The sequence below is a fragment of the Bombyx mandarina genome, chromosome 15 (genome assembly GCF_030267445.1).
Source record: "Bombyx mandarina strain Sakado chromosome 15, ASM3026744v2".
Classification (NCBI taxonomy): Eukaryota; Metazoa; Arthropoda; class Insecta; order Lepidoptera; family Bombycidae; genus Bombyx; species Bombyx mandarina.
This window is the reverse complement of record NC_143221.1, coordinates 12,549,461-12,566,313: the sequence shown is the minus strand read 5'-3', so window position 1 is coordinate 12,566,313 and position 16,853 is coordinate 12,549,461. Positions and strand designations below refer to the sequence as shown.

General features: G+C 33.6%; 3 protein-coding genes across 3 annotated transcripts in view; 2 read left to right on the top strand and 1 right to left on the bottom strand.

The window, feature by feature from the left end:
* Positions 1-2,675: 2,675 nt before the first annotated feature.
* Positions 2,676-4,879, top strand: LOC114250333 (stromal cell-derived factor 2). Its single transcript, XM_028184159.2, has 4 exons — positions 2,676-2,852; positions 3,030-3,225; positions 3,364-3,588; positions 4,121-4,879. Exons 1-4 carry the CDS (start codon positions 2,771-2,773, stop codon positions 4,290-4,292), a joined length of 675 nt encoding a protein of 224 aa, XP_028039960.2. The 5' UTR covers positions 2,676-2,770; the 3' UTR covers positions 4,293-4,879.
* A 642-nt stretch (positions 4,880-5,521) lies between these two features.
* On the bottom strand, positions 5,522-13,400 carry polo (Serine/threonine-protein kinase polo). Its single transcript, XM_028184175.2, has 10 exons — positions 13,100-13,400; positions 12,486-12,710; positions 11,213-11,417; positions 10,714-10,906; positions 9,434-9,660; positions 8,689-8,825; positions 7,913-8,094; positions 7,089-7,222; positions 6,814-6,926; positions 5,522-6,716 (listed from the first exon to the last, which is right to left on the bottom strand). The coding sequence occupies exons 1-10, from the start codon at positions 13,196-13,198 to the stop codon at positions 6,522-6,524; spliced, it is 1,710 nt and encodes a 569-aa protein (XP_028039976.2). The 5' UTR covers positions 13,199-13,400; the 3' UTR covers positions 5,522-6,521.
* LOC114250343 (pancreatic triacylglycerol lipase) overlaps positions 9,867-16,853 on the top strand; it is a 26,833-nt gene continuing 19,846 nt past the window's right edge. The window contains exon 1 of the mRNA XM_089733337.1: positions 9,867-9,982. Within this exon, the coding sequence (XP_089589463.1) occupies position 9,982 (1 nt within the window). The 5' untranslated portion in view covers positions 9,867-9,981. The remainder of the gene's footprint in view (positions 9,983-16,853) is intronic.

The following is a 16,853-nucleotide window of genomic DNA, read 5'->3' as shown; positions in this document are numbered from 1 at the left end:
TTAAATTAATAAGCATAGAAACACTTTACGTAAATAGTAACAAAAATAAATATTTCAGATTTTAAGTACTGCATATTTTTTAAACTACACAATTCACGAAAAATATTTTTTTTTAACCCAGCAGACTTCACTCTGTTTAAAACTGCTATATTGATAATATAATTTCCATTTCATACACTAGCACCATTTCGGTTAGTTTTCCAACGATAGTTTGCTATTTACAGGTGAACAAAATTTCAACTTGGTCCTTATTTAATAGATATATTTCTAACGTTTGTATCTATTAAATAAGGATAAAATAAGGAAAGAAGGATTTCATAAAAATTGAAAATAAAATGGACGAGATGAACGTGTAAAACCAATCTTAAATATTAATAGGTATCCAGTCGGTCAGTTTTAACCACTGAAGTAGGAAACCTATGGAAATGAAACGTCAACAAAAAATTCGTGCCACTGTGACGTCATCTGGCCACAAAACATGGCGGTTTTAGTGCTGCCCAGAAGATTTTAATGTTAGTAGGTTTTATCGATAAACATTCTTGGCTCATTTTATTTTAAATATTGTTGAGTGAATGTATTTGTAGAATTTATACTTTAATAGGAAGTAAGTATATTGTTATGTGCAAAGATGATGTGATTTAGATATTATGTGAAATCTAAGACGAGTTCGTGCTTCAAATTTGCCAAGTAAACGATATGACGATTTTTAAAATTTGCTACACTGATTTTATAAAGTTGTCGTTTGCCGCAAAACATAAAGATATGGCGTAGTACAGTGCCATCTGCCCATTTCTAGCATGCTGAATGTTATCGTATTTTGAGTACGTGTTTTTCTTAGACTATTACAATCTATTTTAATTGTTTTGCTGACTCTAAAGTCCGTAACACACTACCGCAGCGCACCTCAAGGAAGGTACGCCGCACCATTTTTTAAACTTATCAAGGGACCGCCTGATAAAAAAAACACCTACAGAACATTTATTCGTTAATAAAATTACAAACATTCTTTGTGACTTCCTCTCTAAAATCACTTAATTATTAAATATTTAACGAGTTGACAATAGTGTTATAAAACTATTTTATTTAAATAGTTCCGACGACTTTCTTGAGATCCTATAAAATATGTTTTAATTATTATTTTTGTATGTTTTAAAATAAGATATAAAATAAGAAATTTTATATAAGCAATCATATTAAATCGATATCAAAGTCAATAAATAATGTACAACCCAAAACAGACGGCCGAACTGACGTGACAATGACATTTGGCGCGCTAAACATGGCGGATTTTCGGCCTCATTAGACGGAGACGGAGACATTTACGTATATTCATGTTTCATTTTATGTACGCACTGAAATACTGTTATATTGTTTTCCTGCGAGTTAAAGTGCTGAGTAAGAACGAGATAGATATATGTTTATGTATGTGCCTTCAAAATGGGTGCTATTTATATAAGCAATTGTACGTATTGAACAATATGTCGTGTCCCTACTATATAGGTCTATGGTTTTAACCACTGAAGTAGGAAACCTATGGAAATGAAACGTCAACAAAAAATTCGTGCCACTGTGACGTCATCTGGCCACAAAACATGGCGGTTTTAGTGCTGCCCAGAAGATTTTAATGTTAGTATGTTTTATCGATAAACGTTCTTGGCTCATGTTATTTTAAATATTGTTGAGTGAATGTATTTGTAGAATTTATACTTTAATAGGAAGTAAGTATATTGTTATGTGCAAAGATGATGTGATTTAGATATTATGTGAAATCTAAGATGAGTTCGTGCTTCAAATTTGCCAAGTAAACGATATGACGATTTTTAAAATTTGCTACACTGATTTTATAAAGTTGTCGTTTGCCGCAAAACATAAAGATATGGCGTAGTACAGTGCCATCTGCCCATTTCTAGCATGCTGAATGTTATCGTATTTTGAGTACGTGTTTTTCTTAGACTATTACAATCTATTTTAATTGTTTTGCTGACTCTAAAGTCCGTAACACACTACCGCAGCGCACCTCAAGGAAGGTACACCGCACCATTTGAATCACTCTCACTTGAGAGTGATTCAAATTTTAAACTTATCAAGGAACCGCCTGATAAAAAAAAACACCTACAGAACATTTATTCGTTAATAAAATTACAAACGTCATTCCTTGTGACTTCCTCTCTAAAATCACTTAATTATTAAATATTTAACGGGTTGACAATTGTGTTATAAAACTATTTTATTTAAATAGTTCCGACGACTTTCTTGAGATCCTATAAAATATGTTTTAATTATTATTTTTATATGTTTTAAGCATGATAAAATAAGAAATTTTATATAAGCAATCATATTAAATCGATATCAAAGTCAATAAATAATGTACAACCCAAAACAGACGGCCGAACTGACGTGACAATGACATTTGGCGCGCTAAACATGGCGGATTTTCGGCCTCATTAGACGGAGACAGAGACATTTACGTATATTCATGTTTCATTTTATGTACGCACTGAAATACTGTTATATTGTTTTCCTGCGAGTTAAAGTGCTGAGTAAGAACGAGATAGATATATGTTTATGTGTGTGCCTTCAAAATGGGTGCTATTTATATAAGCAATTGTACGTATAGAACAATATGTCGTGTCCCTACTATATAGGTCTATGGTTTTAACGTACATATCTACATATTTTTTAGTCTTTGATTGGTGACATTGACAAATCAAGTGACATAAATAGAACAGGCGTGTTTTTTGGATTAGCAGGATTGTTTTGTTCTAAAAAAATGGAAAATACAAAAATCCTTTCAATTGCGACTTTACTCACTGTGGTGTTTCTCATTTCTATTATAAGTGAAAAAACGGAAGGTAGTAATAATATTTAGTCTTCTTTTAGTTACAAATAAGCATTTCATAGCGTTAGAAATATTGCTTAGTCGGCGTAACAATTACGTGGCCTTATGATAGTGGAGATATGCAATGATTTCAATAAAAATGTGTTATTCTTCATAATGAATTAATAATTTTTCCATTACTGTCCCATAGCTGCGAAGAATGAATTTGTGACGTGTGGATCAATATTAAAACTCATCAACACAGACTTGAAGTTAAGACTTCATTCGCATGATGTAAAGTATGGGTCTGGATCAGGACAGCAGTCTGTGACGGCGGTTGATGTCTCTGATGATAACAATAGTCACTGGCTGGTTCGCCCTATGACAGGAGAAACCTGCAAGCGTGGGTATGAAATTTTAAATAATGCACACAAACAGTTGAATCTTACATTTTAAAAATCTAAAGATATATATGGTACTGAGTGTTGAGTTCACCATCATTATTCTTCAGTCAAATTACAAGATACATAAAAAATGTTTTTCAGTGCTCCGATAAAATGTAACACCAACATTAGACTTCAGCATGTAGCTACAAAGAAGAACTTGCATTCACATTTTTTTACCTCACCCCTCTCTGGCAATCAAGAGGTATCATGTTATGGAGACGATGAGGGTGAAGGAGACAGTGGAGACAATTGGACTGTGGTCTGCAACAATGACTACTGGAGGAGAGATACACCAGTAAAATTTAGACATGTTGATACTGGATCGTAAGAATTCCTTTAAATTTACATTCAAACATTGAAAAATTTAAATGATAAATACTAGACATATTTATACATTTTCAATAAATGCATGAAATATATTAATAATATTATATCAAGGGATGGGAGGTAATTCGGTTTAAGCCACAATTCGCTTAATATGCAACATTTATTTTTTTAATGTTCCAATGGATGTTTTTAATTTAACTTCAATTAAGTTAACTCTATTGAAATATCTCAAGTTTTTTTGTTATATTTTTTTCAAATTTTAAAAAGTTAAAAGTGTCACTTAAACCAAATAGCCCTTGTTATTAATAAATAAATATATTTTTTAACTAAAGCTGCAATATCCCATTCCTGTTATTAAGTAATATTATTATTAATTAATTTAAGCAAAGGACAGCTCTATAGTGAAAATTTAATTTTGTTTCTCTTTATAATAAAAGATGTTTTAATTGTTTTGTTATGTTATGTTCTGTCAAATATAATATACGCTTTACATGCATATTGCTATAATAGAAATTTTTCTTCCATTTAGGTATCTTGCAGGCTCCGGGCGAACATTTGGTCGTCCCATCAATGGTCAAGGCGAGATTGTCGGAGTGAGTTCACAATATGGTGCTTACACTGACTGGCAAGCAAGTGAAGGTCTCTTTGTTCATCCTGGAGAACTATTACCACATCAGCATGCTGTACATACAGAGTTATAATATCTTAAAACTGTACCATAGCACAATGTGATACTTTTATAGGACTTATGTTATTATTTATTTTTAAGTCAAACATGAAGTTGGTTGAATGAACTTTTGAAATTGTTCAGTTGAGTGTAAGTTAAGAACTGTATATGCCATGCCACACTAGCATAATTTATAAATAAAATTTGTTGGTGATTACAAATTAAAAGCTTATGATTGACCCTAAGAATGTTTTACCTTGCTAATAAGACGTTAGCAAGAATGCAGTTTATATTTAATATGATGAATTACAACAATTATGTACTAGTGTAGTATTAGCTTATGTAGTAGTATTATGCTAAATTTTAATCATGTATTTGCTAAGTTTATCAGTTGTGTGTATTTTTTATATACAATAGCAGCAATATATTTTATGAAGAGATGACGGTCGAAGGGATAGTTGGTCGTACTACATACTAAATAGTCTTACACTAATCATTTTCTGCTAGTTACATTAAAAAAAGCTTCAATGACGCGAATAGAAATGATCAAAAGATTCCGTCTATAATTATCCCCATTAAGGATATGTTTTAGAAAAGAATTAAAAATGATCTAATATGAAACTGTTTTTTTTAAATTGAAGCAAATTTCTAAATATTAAAATTACACGTGTAAATCTTGCGCAAGGTTTATTTCTGGAATAGAGTAATCACACACATTCACAGCAATTCGTCTATACTAATCATTGATATTATGTGGAAGTGTATTATTTATTTGGCTCTTTCATGTGAAAACGAATCAACAAATTGATATGATTCTTTCAAAGTGATATTTTTAGATTAGAGAGTGACACAGGCTATTTTTAATCTCGAAAAATACCTTATTCCGAGAGGAATCTTTTATTGTCTTAAGAAAAATTACGTGATAGCTAGTGCAATTTACGTTTTAAAATTTTCATCTTTAGACTCCAAAGGTGGAGGATATTAATTGTTGTAGTATTACGGGCCTCTGTAACTATTTAACATGTGGGTAGAAAGTTAGTAGTAGTAGCTACAAGTAACTTCCTAATTTTTTTTTTATTGCCCTTGTAGGCAGGCATACGGGTATATGGCCAACCTGATGGTGAGTGGTTACAGTCGCTCATAGACGTAAGGCCAGGGTCAGAGCCAAACTACTGCCTATCGTCAAGTAAGTTAAGTTATTAAATGATGGGCCTGTACTACACGCGTTCCAATGAGAGTTGACCGAAGTAACTTAGGTCATGGTTTACACTTTACTCAGTTCTCAAATTTTTATTTGTATTTATCTTAAGTACAAGAAGATTTTAAACTAACTCCAACAATCGTTTTGTGTAACTTTATTGTCAAGTACTTATAGTTTGTTAATCCACGAGATAGCAGCAGACCATCCACCAGACTTTCAAGTTGCAAAATGAAATTGATACATAAATTACTGAATCGATTTCTTTTCACGCATAACGAATTCTAACGACTAAATATTGAACACTTGCTGAATTACATTAATTTTATTTCATTACGAACATGAAACAATTTGTAATTGATGCTGTTGAAGCACAAAACAAAATGTTATAAAAATATAGTTATAAAACTAAATAACTCCAAACGTTCTTGATATCGCACCACAGCCCCTGTCAAAGGGCGCTTTTAAATGGCAAAGAAATTAAAATCTAAAATTAAATTTATTCTTCCATCAATTATTGTAGATGTTTAGAAATATGTAAATAGAAATCAAATCATTCCCTGAAATGGCAGTCAGTAAGTTTTGCATCAAATGGAATATAATATGTATTAACAACCAAAGACACATATTTAAAGATTTAAAAAAAAAGTCGAAAGTTTTGCTCATAATATACTGAACTGGCAAAATAATTTGATGCTAAATCATTAAAAAGTATTTACTAAATAAATAGACAGTATCGGTGGATTTTTAACCTAGTGTGAAATTTTAGGGTACAAAATTGATTTTAGTGACCCTTCTATTATATTATAATATACTGGTGACTATCCTAAAAATACAAAAGGTAATATAATTTTTATTGTAGAAAAGTAGGAGACCCTAGGAAATTTAAGTGTAAAGATTTTTTTATCAAGTATCTCAATCAATAAGAACAGAATGATGAAAATTTGTAGTGATTTCAAACTTTTTTGCTATTTACATAAGCAGGGTCTCTTGGTTTACACAGTTCTTCATTGGAGCTTTCCACAAAGCCCACAAATTCATTTACTCATTTAGGTTCAGTGAAAACTAGCACAGTTTGTTTGCCAATACACTGTTTAGTTTTTCCAATGCATATGTGAGGTTTGTGTAAAGCTTTTTATCACAGCCATGCTCTTCAATGGTATTAAAGCGGAATGTTCTGAAATTCTTCTCTATATCTATGTAGGTGACAGCTTGCATAAGTGGACACAGTATTATCTTTGTATGATCTTGGAAGTTTATCTGTAATATTAGAAAAAAAAACAATCAAGATGAGAAAGAAATATAACAGATCAATAAAAATTATATGCCAACAGCATTAAAATAGAATTCTACTAACCTGTAAAGTTCCGTTAGTCAGGTACATAATAACAGCTAAAGTTGTTCGAAACCACTGGTGTAAATGTGGCAAACGAGACAGACCATCACTCTCTCGCACTGGTACTGAAGCACCTGGATAATGGTAAATTTATTTAAAAGCGATAACATTGTTGTTAAGTATGAATACATTAGTTACTCATACCATAAGAAAACTATTGCTCACACATTTTGTTTTCTGAATATTCTATTTGATTTATATGCTTTAGTGATGACAATGGATGTTGAAAAATTTACCAGCTTTCATGAGATGTTCGGTCATGTATCGTCTAAAGTATGTAAGGAGTTTCATTTTTTTGTCGAGTTCTTGCGGGTAATCGCGCATCGTCATGTACTGCTCTTGGCCCTGCCGATTGATGTAGTGCACATTCCTGAAAAAGGATAGTTTATGCAGATCTCCTTTTATTTTTTCAGATAGCAATATGAAGATTTTGTTGCTTGCTAATCTGTACTTTAGTCTTAATACAAAACAATTGAGAATCACGCCGCAAGGAATGTGCTATTAACATATTATGATGTCTATGGATTCTTATCACTTGTATAAAAAAGCGCCATTGTTTTTTTTTTATTGCTTGGATGGGTGGACGAACTCACAGCTCACCTGGTGTTAAGTGGTTACTGGAGCCCATAGACATCTACAACGTAAATGCGCCACCCACCTTGAGATATAAGTTCTAAGGTCTCAATTATACTTACAACGGCTGCCCCACCCTTCAAACCGAAACGCATTACTGCTTCACGGCAGAAATAGGCAGGGTGGTAGTACCTACCCGTGCGGACTCACAATAGGTCCTACCACCAGTAAAAATATGTTTTGTGTGAGCTATGATTTGATTCTAATTTTGAGTGTGCAATGCATTCGTTTTATGACATTATACTTTGATTCTCATTATGAAGATATAAAAAAAAAAAAACTATTTTAAGCTTTAGTGATTCGAACGTGATTTCGAATTTTAGTGAGTTCGAAACTGTTGCAAGCGCCTGTTGTATACTACTATAATATCATTAAAAATATGTATATCTGATATTATCTTCTAATACTATATTAAACGTAAACTTACAGTCCATTAGCGAGCATGATAAGCTTGGTAGTATCGTTGAACATGACACCGACGCTCTCGTCGCAGAGCTGGTATCCGAATCCGTATTTGTCGCTGTAGTCGACCCACTTTCCAACCCACACCAGCGGCTGTGCTGCGGGATCGCTCAGCTCGTCTGTCAGAGCCTCCGGTCGGCATTTCAGCTAAAAGTTATAGAAAATGCCAACACACAGTCAAACTAGTTGTTTATAATTAAGTTACAAAAGTTCCATAAGATGAAGAGTTTATCAATTTATTTCTACTTATGATAAGGTTATCAGCGTATACCAGTTCATAGCACGGTCCTGCCCTATTTCAAAACTAGAGCCTATTAAATGTTATTTAGACCATAGGTATTTTTTCTCATCTATACATACATATAAATAAAATTGGAGTGTCTATTTGTAATATTGAAATAACCGCTTTTACTAAATGCATAATATGAATATATATACAGTACATACACCAAAATAACATTTTTAACAATTTTTGTCTGTCTGTCACTCTGTTCCGGCTAATCTCTGGAACGGCTAGACCGATTTTGACGAGACTTTCACTGATAGGTAGCTGATGATATAAGGAGTAACTTAGGCTACTTTTTTAAGACTAGCTTCGCCCCGCAGCCTCACTCGCGGTACGACAATAACCGCGGCTAACATCGCGAGACTCAGCTATTAATTAATAATAAAATTTAATGTTTCCGAAGCGAAGCGAAGGCGGATCCCTGGTATTAATATAAAAAAAAAACTATATTTTACCTTGTTAACCAACAATGCAGCGAGCTGGTCTCGCAGTGCAATAAAATTCTGGCGGTGCGACGTTGGTTCCACGGCTCGTGGCCCCGCGGGGGTAGCTTCGCGTTTGACGGGCGAGTCCACTGCCATCGTCTCTTGTTCTATTCAATTGAAAGTACGTATTATAAATGTCAATTCATTTATGTTGAATTTTAAAGTAGCTAATTATAAAAGGAGAAAAATGCTGCTTTTTTGATTCTATGAAGATTTTGATGTGCATAAATGTTCCTTAATTAATCTTCTACCTATCTATATATATAAAAATGAACTGCTGTTCGTTAGTCTCGCTAAAACTCGAGAACGGCTGGACCGATTTGGCTAATTTTGGTCTAGAATTATTTGTGGAAGTTCAGAGACGGTTTAAATATGAAAATGCACGGAATTGAATAAAAATAACAATTTTGTTTTTTCTTTGATGTGTACACCGTCAGACGGATTCCTTTTGTTTGTTTTAAGTTTATTTTATGCAAAAGTTTAGGTCTTTTTTTTATTTATCGATTGAGGCACTACGAAGTCTGCCGGGTCAGCTAGTTATTAATAAAGATCCGCACATATCCGACATATTCTTCACTGTTCATCGTAACTGCGATAATATTTTACCATTTAAAACTATAATTTCTTTAATTATTATTGAACTCTCCCTCATCAATTTATGAGGGAGAAAGTCTCGCAGTCTAGACTGCGATTAAATAAATTACAATATATGCACCGTTAGCATGAACTTCGTTAAGAGGGCGGCGGTGTACCAGCATGCCCTCGAGCTGGTCAGTGCGCGGCGCTGTGGTGAGGCAAGAGACGGGCAGCGCGGCTGGCAAAATCCCCGATGAGAAGAATTCATGCTGCAGAAGTTTGTCCACGGACGGACGACGCGCAGGGTTCGATTGCAACTGCAGTACAATCATGGACGCCGCCGGTTTGCGAAGCGAAGACGGAATCCTGAAGATATATTTGATTGTTCGAGATCGACAAACGTGAAAACCAAGGGAATTGTTATATTAGAAGGCCAGAAGAACAGTAGTCATAGAGCTATACCAACAGGGATGTCAATTTTATAACACTAGGCCTGCACCAGACTACAACACGAATGATCACGTTGTAGTCTGGTGCCTGGCTCTGGTTGACAATCAAGTGGAGCGTTGGCTCTAGTGACCAAATTTCTCAGTTAATAACAAAAAGTTACTTTAACTCTTAGAATTAGGAACTCTATATACAAACAGTATTAATTTCCTAATTCAGTTTCAACATATTATATAGTATAGTAGTATAGTAAGTAGTACATAGTTTGTTTTATAATATTGTGTTATTAATAATTCCTATTAATAATTTTAAACTTAGTGCTGTTTTAAATTTTAATGATTGAGATTGAAATACATTTAGATTCGAAATTAGAAACATTTTTTACATTACTAAGACTAAGTATGACTTGTGTTGTAAGTTAAGCAGACGTTAGAAATATCCACAATACAAAAAGCTGCACATCATGATCACCCTTCACCCTAGTTTGATGGTGCAAAAGTCAAAATATGGCACTAATGTTTGCTAAATAGTTTATAGAATCAAAGGAATTTGGTTGGATATTTTTAAGTCATTTTAAAAGGAAGAATAAGCGTTAAGTAATTTTATGTTGACAAATATATATTATAAAGTGCCATATTTCTCTAGCACCCCATGATGCACCTGTATTGTAGTTTGAGGGTGTTATCGTCGATTAATGTTCGCGCGTAGCGACTACGTAAATGGTTCCAAGGGCCCCCGAGACAAACGCGCATCGCTACCTCTACTGCCTCACTGGTTGGAACAATAACATTATCTATTGTTAATATTCTCTTTGTTAGCTTTCTAAAATATAATATATTAACATAACATACTATCCATGATCATGTATATATCTTTCGTATTGCAATCAATGCTGAAATCAATATTCTATATATACTTTTTAATACTAAAATAATTATGATATCCGTACAGATTTATATTTAAAAAAATCACCTGTATTCGCACTGTTTAATCCTTTTGTATGTATCTTTGAGGGTGGACGTTTCAAACGGCGGTTTGCCAACAAGCAGCGTGTACATGATGCAGCCCAGACTCCAGATATCCACTTCAAATGAGTGGCCCTTCTTTGTTAATATCTCAGGGGCAATGTAGTTTGGGGTACCACACAGAGTCTGTTTTCTCTCTCCTAAGAAAGTTCATTTTGTTGTTTCAAGTTCAAAAACGAGAAATTGTTAGCAAGAGAATTACAACTATGGGCCCACACTTCACGTTTATAATTCTGAGAATGATTAATTTCAGAAAAATTTAAAACAAAATTGAATCTCAAGGTTCTCAAAAATCTCATTCTTAGGTATAAAAAAATGGTCTTAGTTCTTTAAACAGAGTGCTTGCATGCTAAAATGGTAAAAAGTAGTAGTCATGCCTTCATTAAAAATTTTCTTTTATCACTACAATGTGATAGAAGATCACTATCAAGTAGGCCTTTAATTACCTTCATATTCAATCCTTGCTGCAAGACCAAAATCTCCAATTTTTACATGAAGATCGTCATCAAGGAACAAATTGCCAAGTTTCAAGTCTCGGTGTATTATCCTCTTACTATGGAGATATTGCACGCCAAGCAGTATCTGGTGCATGTAGAACCTAGTCTCTGGTTCTGTAATTGCTTTTCTACGCTTGTGAAGCTCCATCATCGACTGTAAGAGTGGTTTTATTAGACTATTGGATATCAAGCATTTTGAGAGAAAATATGTTTTGCATTCATTTAAACTGAGACATGATGAAAGCAACATAATAAGCTACTCAGGAGTACTCATGGACAGTAACAAATAAATAGGTCTCATCAATTTTTATTTCGGAATAGTATTGCAAAATATTTTCAAAATATCAAATAAAATATCCTAAACTAAATTAATATATATTGTTAGTGATGCTAAATATCATCTAAATTTGATAAATTCCCAATGGCATTAATAAAATGTGGGTATTGTGAAAATCTGACATCAGAATGCTGATTTACTATTTTTAACAGAAATATTTCAAAAGAGTTCATGTAAAGTTAATTATCTTTTTTAGTATAGATTTGCCTTGTTTTTGTCTCTATTATACAAGGCAAGGTAGAAGTAGTTTTAACAGTAAAGTGAATATAACTATAAGAACTAAAATAAAAAATTGCAGAGTTTATCCATTTATTGGACAGTTTAATATATAGTTTGTAGTGTTTAACCAAAATTTTATTGTGATGTTCAGCTTCATAGACAGCTTAAAGTAAAATGCTTAACGCATTCACCACAGTCATAAATTTCCCTAAATTTTTAAGTCAACTACGTTACGTTACGTTTATTGATTGTTTTCCATGTCAATTGCACATCATAACATGTAATTCACATAATCAAGCTGTCTTATTTTTAATGGTACTCGAGTGTATTTCATAAATATTAAAATGAAAGATATCTTTTTCGTGACGTGGAAAATTAAAGAATATTTAGGACTCAAGAGTTTAACAGAATTTTTTTTACTATGTTACTTAGGAATTCTTTTCTCCATTTTTGTACTGGTGTATCATCATGTCATCGTTAATTACATCAATGTAATGCCAAGGCTTTGGTGACTGTATGAGAATCGAATAGAACATGGGCTCGGAAACTATCAATCATCTAATTCATTTCCATACCTTAGAATCTTATGAGTTTTTAACTTAAATTGTTATTCAGTTTTTTGGACAAGATCAATTGACAAAAAATTAAAATATGCATGATACTTGCCCGTTTTTTACAAAGCTCCAATATTATATAAATATTCAAAGAGTCCTCGAAGAAACTGTGAAAGCCAACTACATGCTTGTGCTGGAGAGACCTGTGAATGGAGATCTCTTGAGCCATTTTCTCTTTGTGCGATGACTTCACTATTAGTTTCTTTGAAACAATTTTTCCAGCATAAATCTGGTTGGAGGCTATGTCTTGGATCTCGTAGCATTTTGCGAAGCCACCCTAAAAACGATCATTGTATTAACAGAAATATAAGCTTTAATTTAAAATTTTCGACATTGCTTGTGTTTCGGATATCAGTTATGCACACATATTCTATACGTGTCGTTAAATTTCTGTTGAATTAATGATATTCAAATTCGACTGACAAACTTCAGTTATATTGGTCTGCATTTTTATATGTCTGTAGTCAGGCTATTTCGAAACAGGTGCATGCTGGCGGCGTTGAACTTTTTATGTATTCAATGAGACGGTTACTAAAATATACATTTTTGTTTTTCGTGTACAGAATATAATTAGTGCTTAAAATGTATAAAAAAACAAAGTATGTACATTATATCCCTATTTAAAATTAAAGTGTTTCAAATAACGTAGATACAGTAAGTACTTACCTTGCCAAAAAACCGTAATCTTTGGTAGGTGCTGTTAGTTTGTGGATCGTGAATGATTTCGGGGATTTCTTTCTTTTCATCTTCCTTGATCGACGTCATTTTTAGCTAGCTTAAAAATATAAACTACAGTCAAATAATATTAAATAACAGTAAAGTTCACCAAAAGTAATTGTTGACAAATTAACAAAGGGGATCTCTCAAACGGCCATACGTTTGAACTTCAAATAACTTCAAAGTTTGAAGGCCGTTTTGAACGGTTTTTAATTTTCAACCAATAGGATGCCGCGATGTTTATACCAGTGTTGCTAGGCTTGTAAAAATGTTATACCATATTGTAAAAATGTTTTTTGGCTGTACAGTGCTGCACAGAGATCAGTGCAATAAATCGAAATGGCAAAAATCTTAGACTATACCTACAAGGAGTTTATGAAGTGAAACTGCAAGGGTGTATAGGTAAGAGTAAGATAATTAATTTTAATAAAAACTGCATTAGTGAAAGAGTTACAATAAAGAACGACAGTTTTTGTAATGATTTTTACGGCACTTCCTGATCATGAAACTTTTGTTGAAGTCTGCTGAAAAGCTCTTTCTATCGATTCAGCTTGCCGTCAGTATTGAGAATATGTGAATATTTGAAAGATATTTATAATTTTAATGCTTAATATCCTTTTTACTGTTTCTCATACACTTTTTTTCTCAACAGCCAAGTTTTGTGTTTTTTTTTGTTGTACAAGTGCAGATGTTTTTTTCCTGTTGACAAAGTGTGCGTGTGTTAAAAAATTTAATGGATTTATAACCTCTTCTTTCAAGTTTTTTTGTATAATTTATGTTTTTTTTTTTATAAAAATAAAATTGAGTTCCGAAAAGCATTTTTATCAGAAGTTAAAGATTAAAGAGATAATTTAAAGCCAGGAAAATTTATTTTATATCACAATAATGTAAATGTAATGTACTTAAATGAATAGACAAAGATTTAGCAAAAGGAACTCCGTTTCAACCGGGTATCAATAAGACCTTTCTCTCTTAAATATTATGTGTCTATGCTTCTCTCTTTTATATTATTTTTCCATACCACGATTTTTTTTAAGCAAATAAATAGCTTTTATCGCGGGCTATTAGCGCGGCGACCGAATCAAGAAATTCCGTAATGAAAATAAAATCTAGCACCCCCCATTCCGCCTACCATGTAGCTCGCGCTCAACACATTTACACATTGCACTTGTGTAGTGTTTGTGAATAAGCGCGCGGCGTAACGTCGCACTCCATGCGCATCATGAAAAATCTGCCCATCTCTCTCTCCCGCGCTCTAGCTTAGAGTGTGAAGTGACAGTTAATGTTTTGCTTTTGATAATGTTTATAAATATAGCGTGGTCTTATTTTATTATTGTTTTAATATTAAATTATTATTGTCTAATTATAATTGCATAAGATGATAAAAAATACAATAGCTTTACCGCGGTAGTCCCCGAGTGCCACACGTGTTTTTTTTTCTTCCTATGGTAATAGCCTTGACAGGCTATTTCAGCTCGTTGATGTGTAGGCGAGCTCACGGGGCCCAAACCGGGAGTGTTGCTAACACTGGTCCTAGCAAGAACAGTGCTTCGCAGAATCTACCACCGGATCGGAAACGCGACCCACTGAGAAGATCCGGCGAGAAACTCAGTGTGTTGTATGGGTTAATTCACTCGTCGAGCCTTTCGTCGCAAGCAACCGGTTCGAGGAGGATAGTGACCGGTGCTTGTGGTGCCTAAAAGCACCGTAAATGGATCGGGACTTTTTACGGGACGGATTTTTTTTACAATATTAAACATTAAATATATCAAATTAAAAAAAATCATTTAGTATCACTGCCTTAATTTGTGAAAAAAAACCCAAACCGCTTATCCTAACTATAAGAAAATGCAACAAAACAAAATTCGCGAAAATCAGTGAATTTCGGAGGGTCACACACACTGAGATGATTCCTTCATTGAGTCCAGTTCCTCATTATTTGGTAAGAAATTTGATGAAGTATATCGGCACTTGACCACCGTAGTGACCATGACAATTTTTCTGTGTGCCTGTTAAGCAACGCAAGGCATACCATAGCGCGTTCGCCGCCTTGTTACTAACTTGGCGGTCGATTGAGTAAGCTTCCATCCACTATCGCCTTGAATTCGTGGTTGTCGACTTTAGTTTTCGGGCGATCACGGTGTTCATCTTTTAGATTAAAATTTTCATGTCAGATACATTCAAACCGTATGTAAACAAAGGAGTCGTATGATTGTTTGTAGTTCCGTACACGTAGTTAACGCTGTGAGCCTTTTATGTGAAATTGCTGTCGCAACGCAACCCTTATTCCAACTCGACGTATTCATATTATTCGTATTTTCGTGTTCATATTAATGAAAAAGATACAGATGTAGTGAAATCAAAACGCTAGTCAATAAACAAACAACTGAATTTGAAAACAAATTTCTACATTTTTTTATAAAATTCATTTGAGTTTAGAATCTATTTCCAGCCATACATAAATTACTTTTCAAATGGCCAGTATTGTAAAATGACAATTTCATCGATAAAGACCTATTATGTATGTAGTATGTTTGGTGATATATTACCGAACACCTTTGTCAGCATAATTCGCGTGACGGGTTAACTTTATTTCCACAAATCGTTAGTGCACGATTAACACGTCACCCGTGTGCATTCATAACATTAACATTTCTTTGATTTACTTAATATTTTAACAATAAACATTTTTTAGCAACACAATCTTTAAATTACAAACTCACAGCGCACCCTACATAATGTAAACAAAACGCTAACCAATAAGCAAACAGTTACTATTATTTTTTAATCAATACGTATTTAATATGAACGAATAACAAAATAACAAACATATTGCAATAAAAACCAAACTCGCAAAAAGTACAATTTGCGCAATAATTAGTAGGGAATCTTACTAGGCTGCACTAAAAGTATCGGGAATGGAATATTTCCACTGTTCCTGTCATATTAAAATCTTTTTAATTGAAAATTCCTTGGTTTTAAAAATCGAATACCATTTATTTATTTAAAAAAAGATTCTCGGTCTTGTCACGAGGTTTTGTCAAACTTGTTTAGTCGTTGAGAAAATGGAATTGACTCGAGAAAATTCAAGAGCGATGATTTATTATGACTTTCGAAGTGGTTTAACACAAAAACAGTGTGTTGACCGGATGATTTCTACATTTGGTGATGAAGCCCCATCCAAAACCACAATTTATCGCTGGTTTGCTGAGTTTCAACGTGGACGTGTCAAGCTCAGTGATGATCCCCGTCAAGGTCGTCCAAAAACTGCAGTCACCCAAGAAAACGTTGATGCTGTGCGTAAGCTGATTGAGGAAGATCGACATGTGACATACCGCGAAATTCAGGCAACTTTAGACATTGGCATGAGTCAAATACAAATATTCTTGCATGAACAATTAGGTGTAAAAAGTTGTTTTCCCGATGGATACCGCATTCGCTCTGTGAAAAGCAAAAAGCGGCTCGCGTTACTTGGTGCGTCAGAACTCTCGAAAGATTCCACGCAGGATCCTCAAATGCTGTATACAACTTTGTATCAGGTGCCGAATCCTGGATATACGCGTACGAACCCGAAACAAAAAACCAGTCACGAGTTTGGGTGTTTGGGTTGAAAATGAGTTAAAGCCAACAAAAATTGTTCGTTCACGGAGTGTTGCAAAAAAAATGGTGGCCACGTTTGTCTCCAAAACGGGCCATGTTACGA

Excerpts from the sequence above, each read along its gene's own strand:
- LOC114250333 (XM_028184159.2), top strand. The coding sequence starts at position 2,771 with ATGGAAAATACAAAAATCCTTTCAATTGCGACTTTACTCACTGTGGTG. Across the intron at positions 3,226-3,363 it reads GGAGAAACCTGCAAGCGTGG|TGCTCCGATAAAATGTAACA; the intron begins GTATGAAATTTT and ends AATGTTTTTCAG. Across the intron at positions 3,589-4,120 it reads AGACATGTTGATACTGGATC|GTATCTTGCAGGCTCCGGGC; the intron begins GTAAGAATTCCT and ends TCTTCCATTTAG.
- polo (XM_028184175.2), bottom strand. The coding sequence starts at position 13,198 with ATGACGTCGATCAAGGAAGATGAAAAGAAAGAAATCCCCGAAATCATT. Across the intron at positions 12,711-13,099 it reads GATTACGGTTTTTTGGCAAG|GGTGGCTTCGCAAAATGCTA; the intron begins GTAAGTACTTAC and ends GATCGTTTTTAG. Across the intron at positions 7,223-7,912 it reads ATCATGCTCGCTAATGGACT|GAATGTGCACTACATCAATC; the intron begins GTAAGTTTACGT and ends ATCCTTTTTCAG.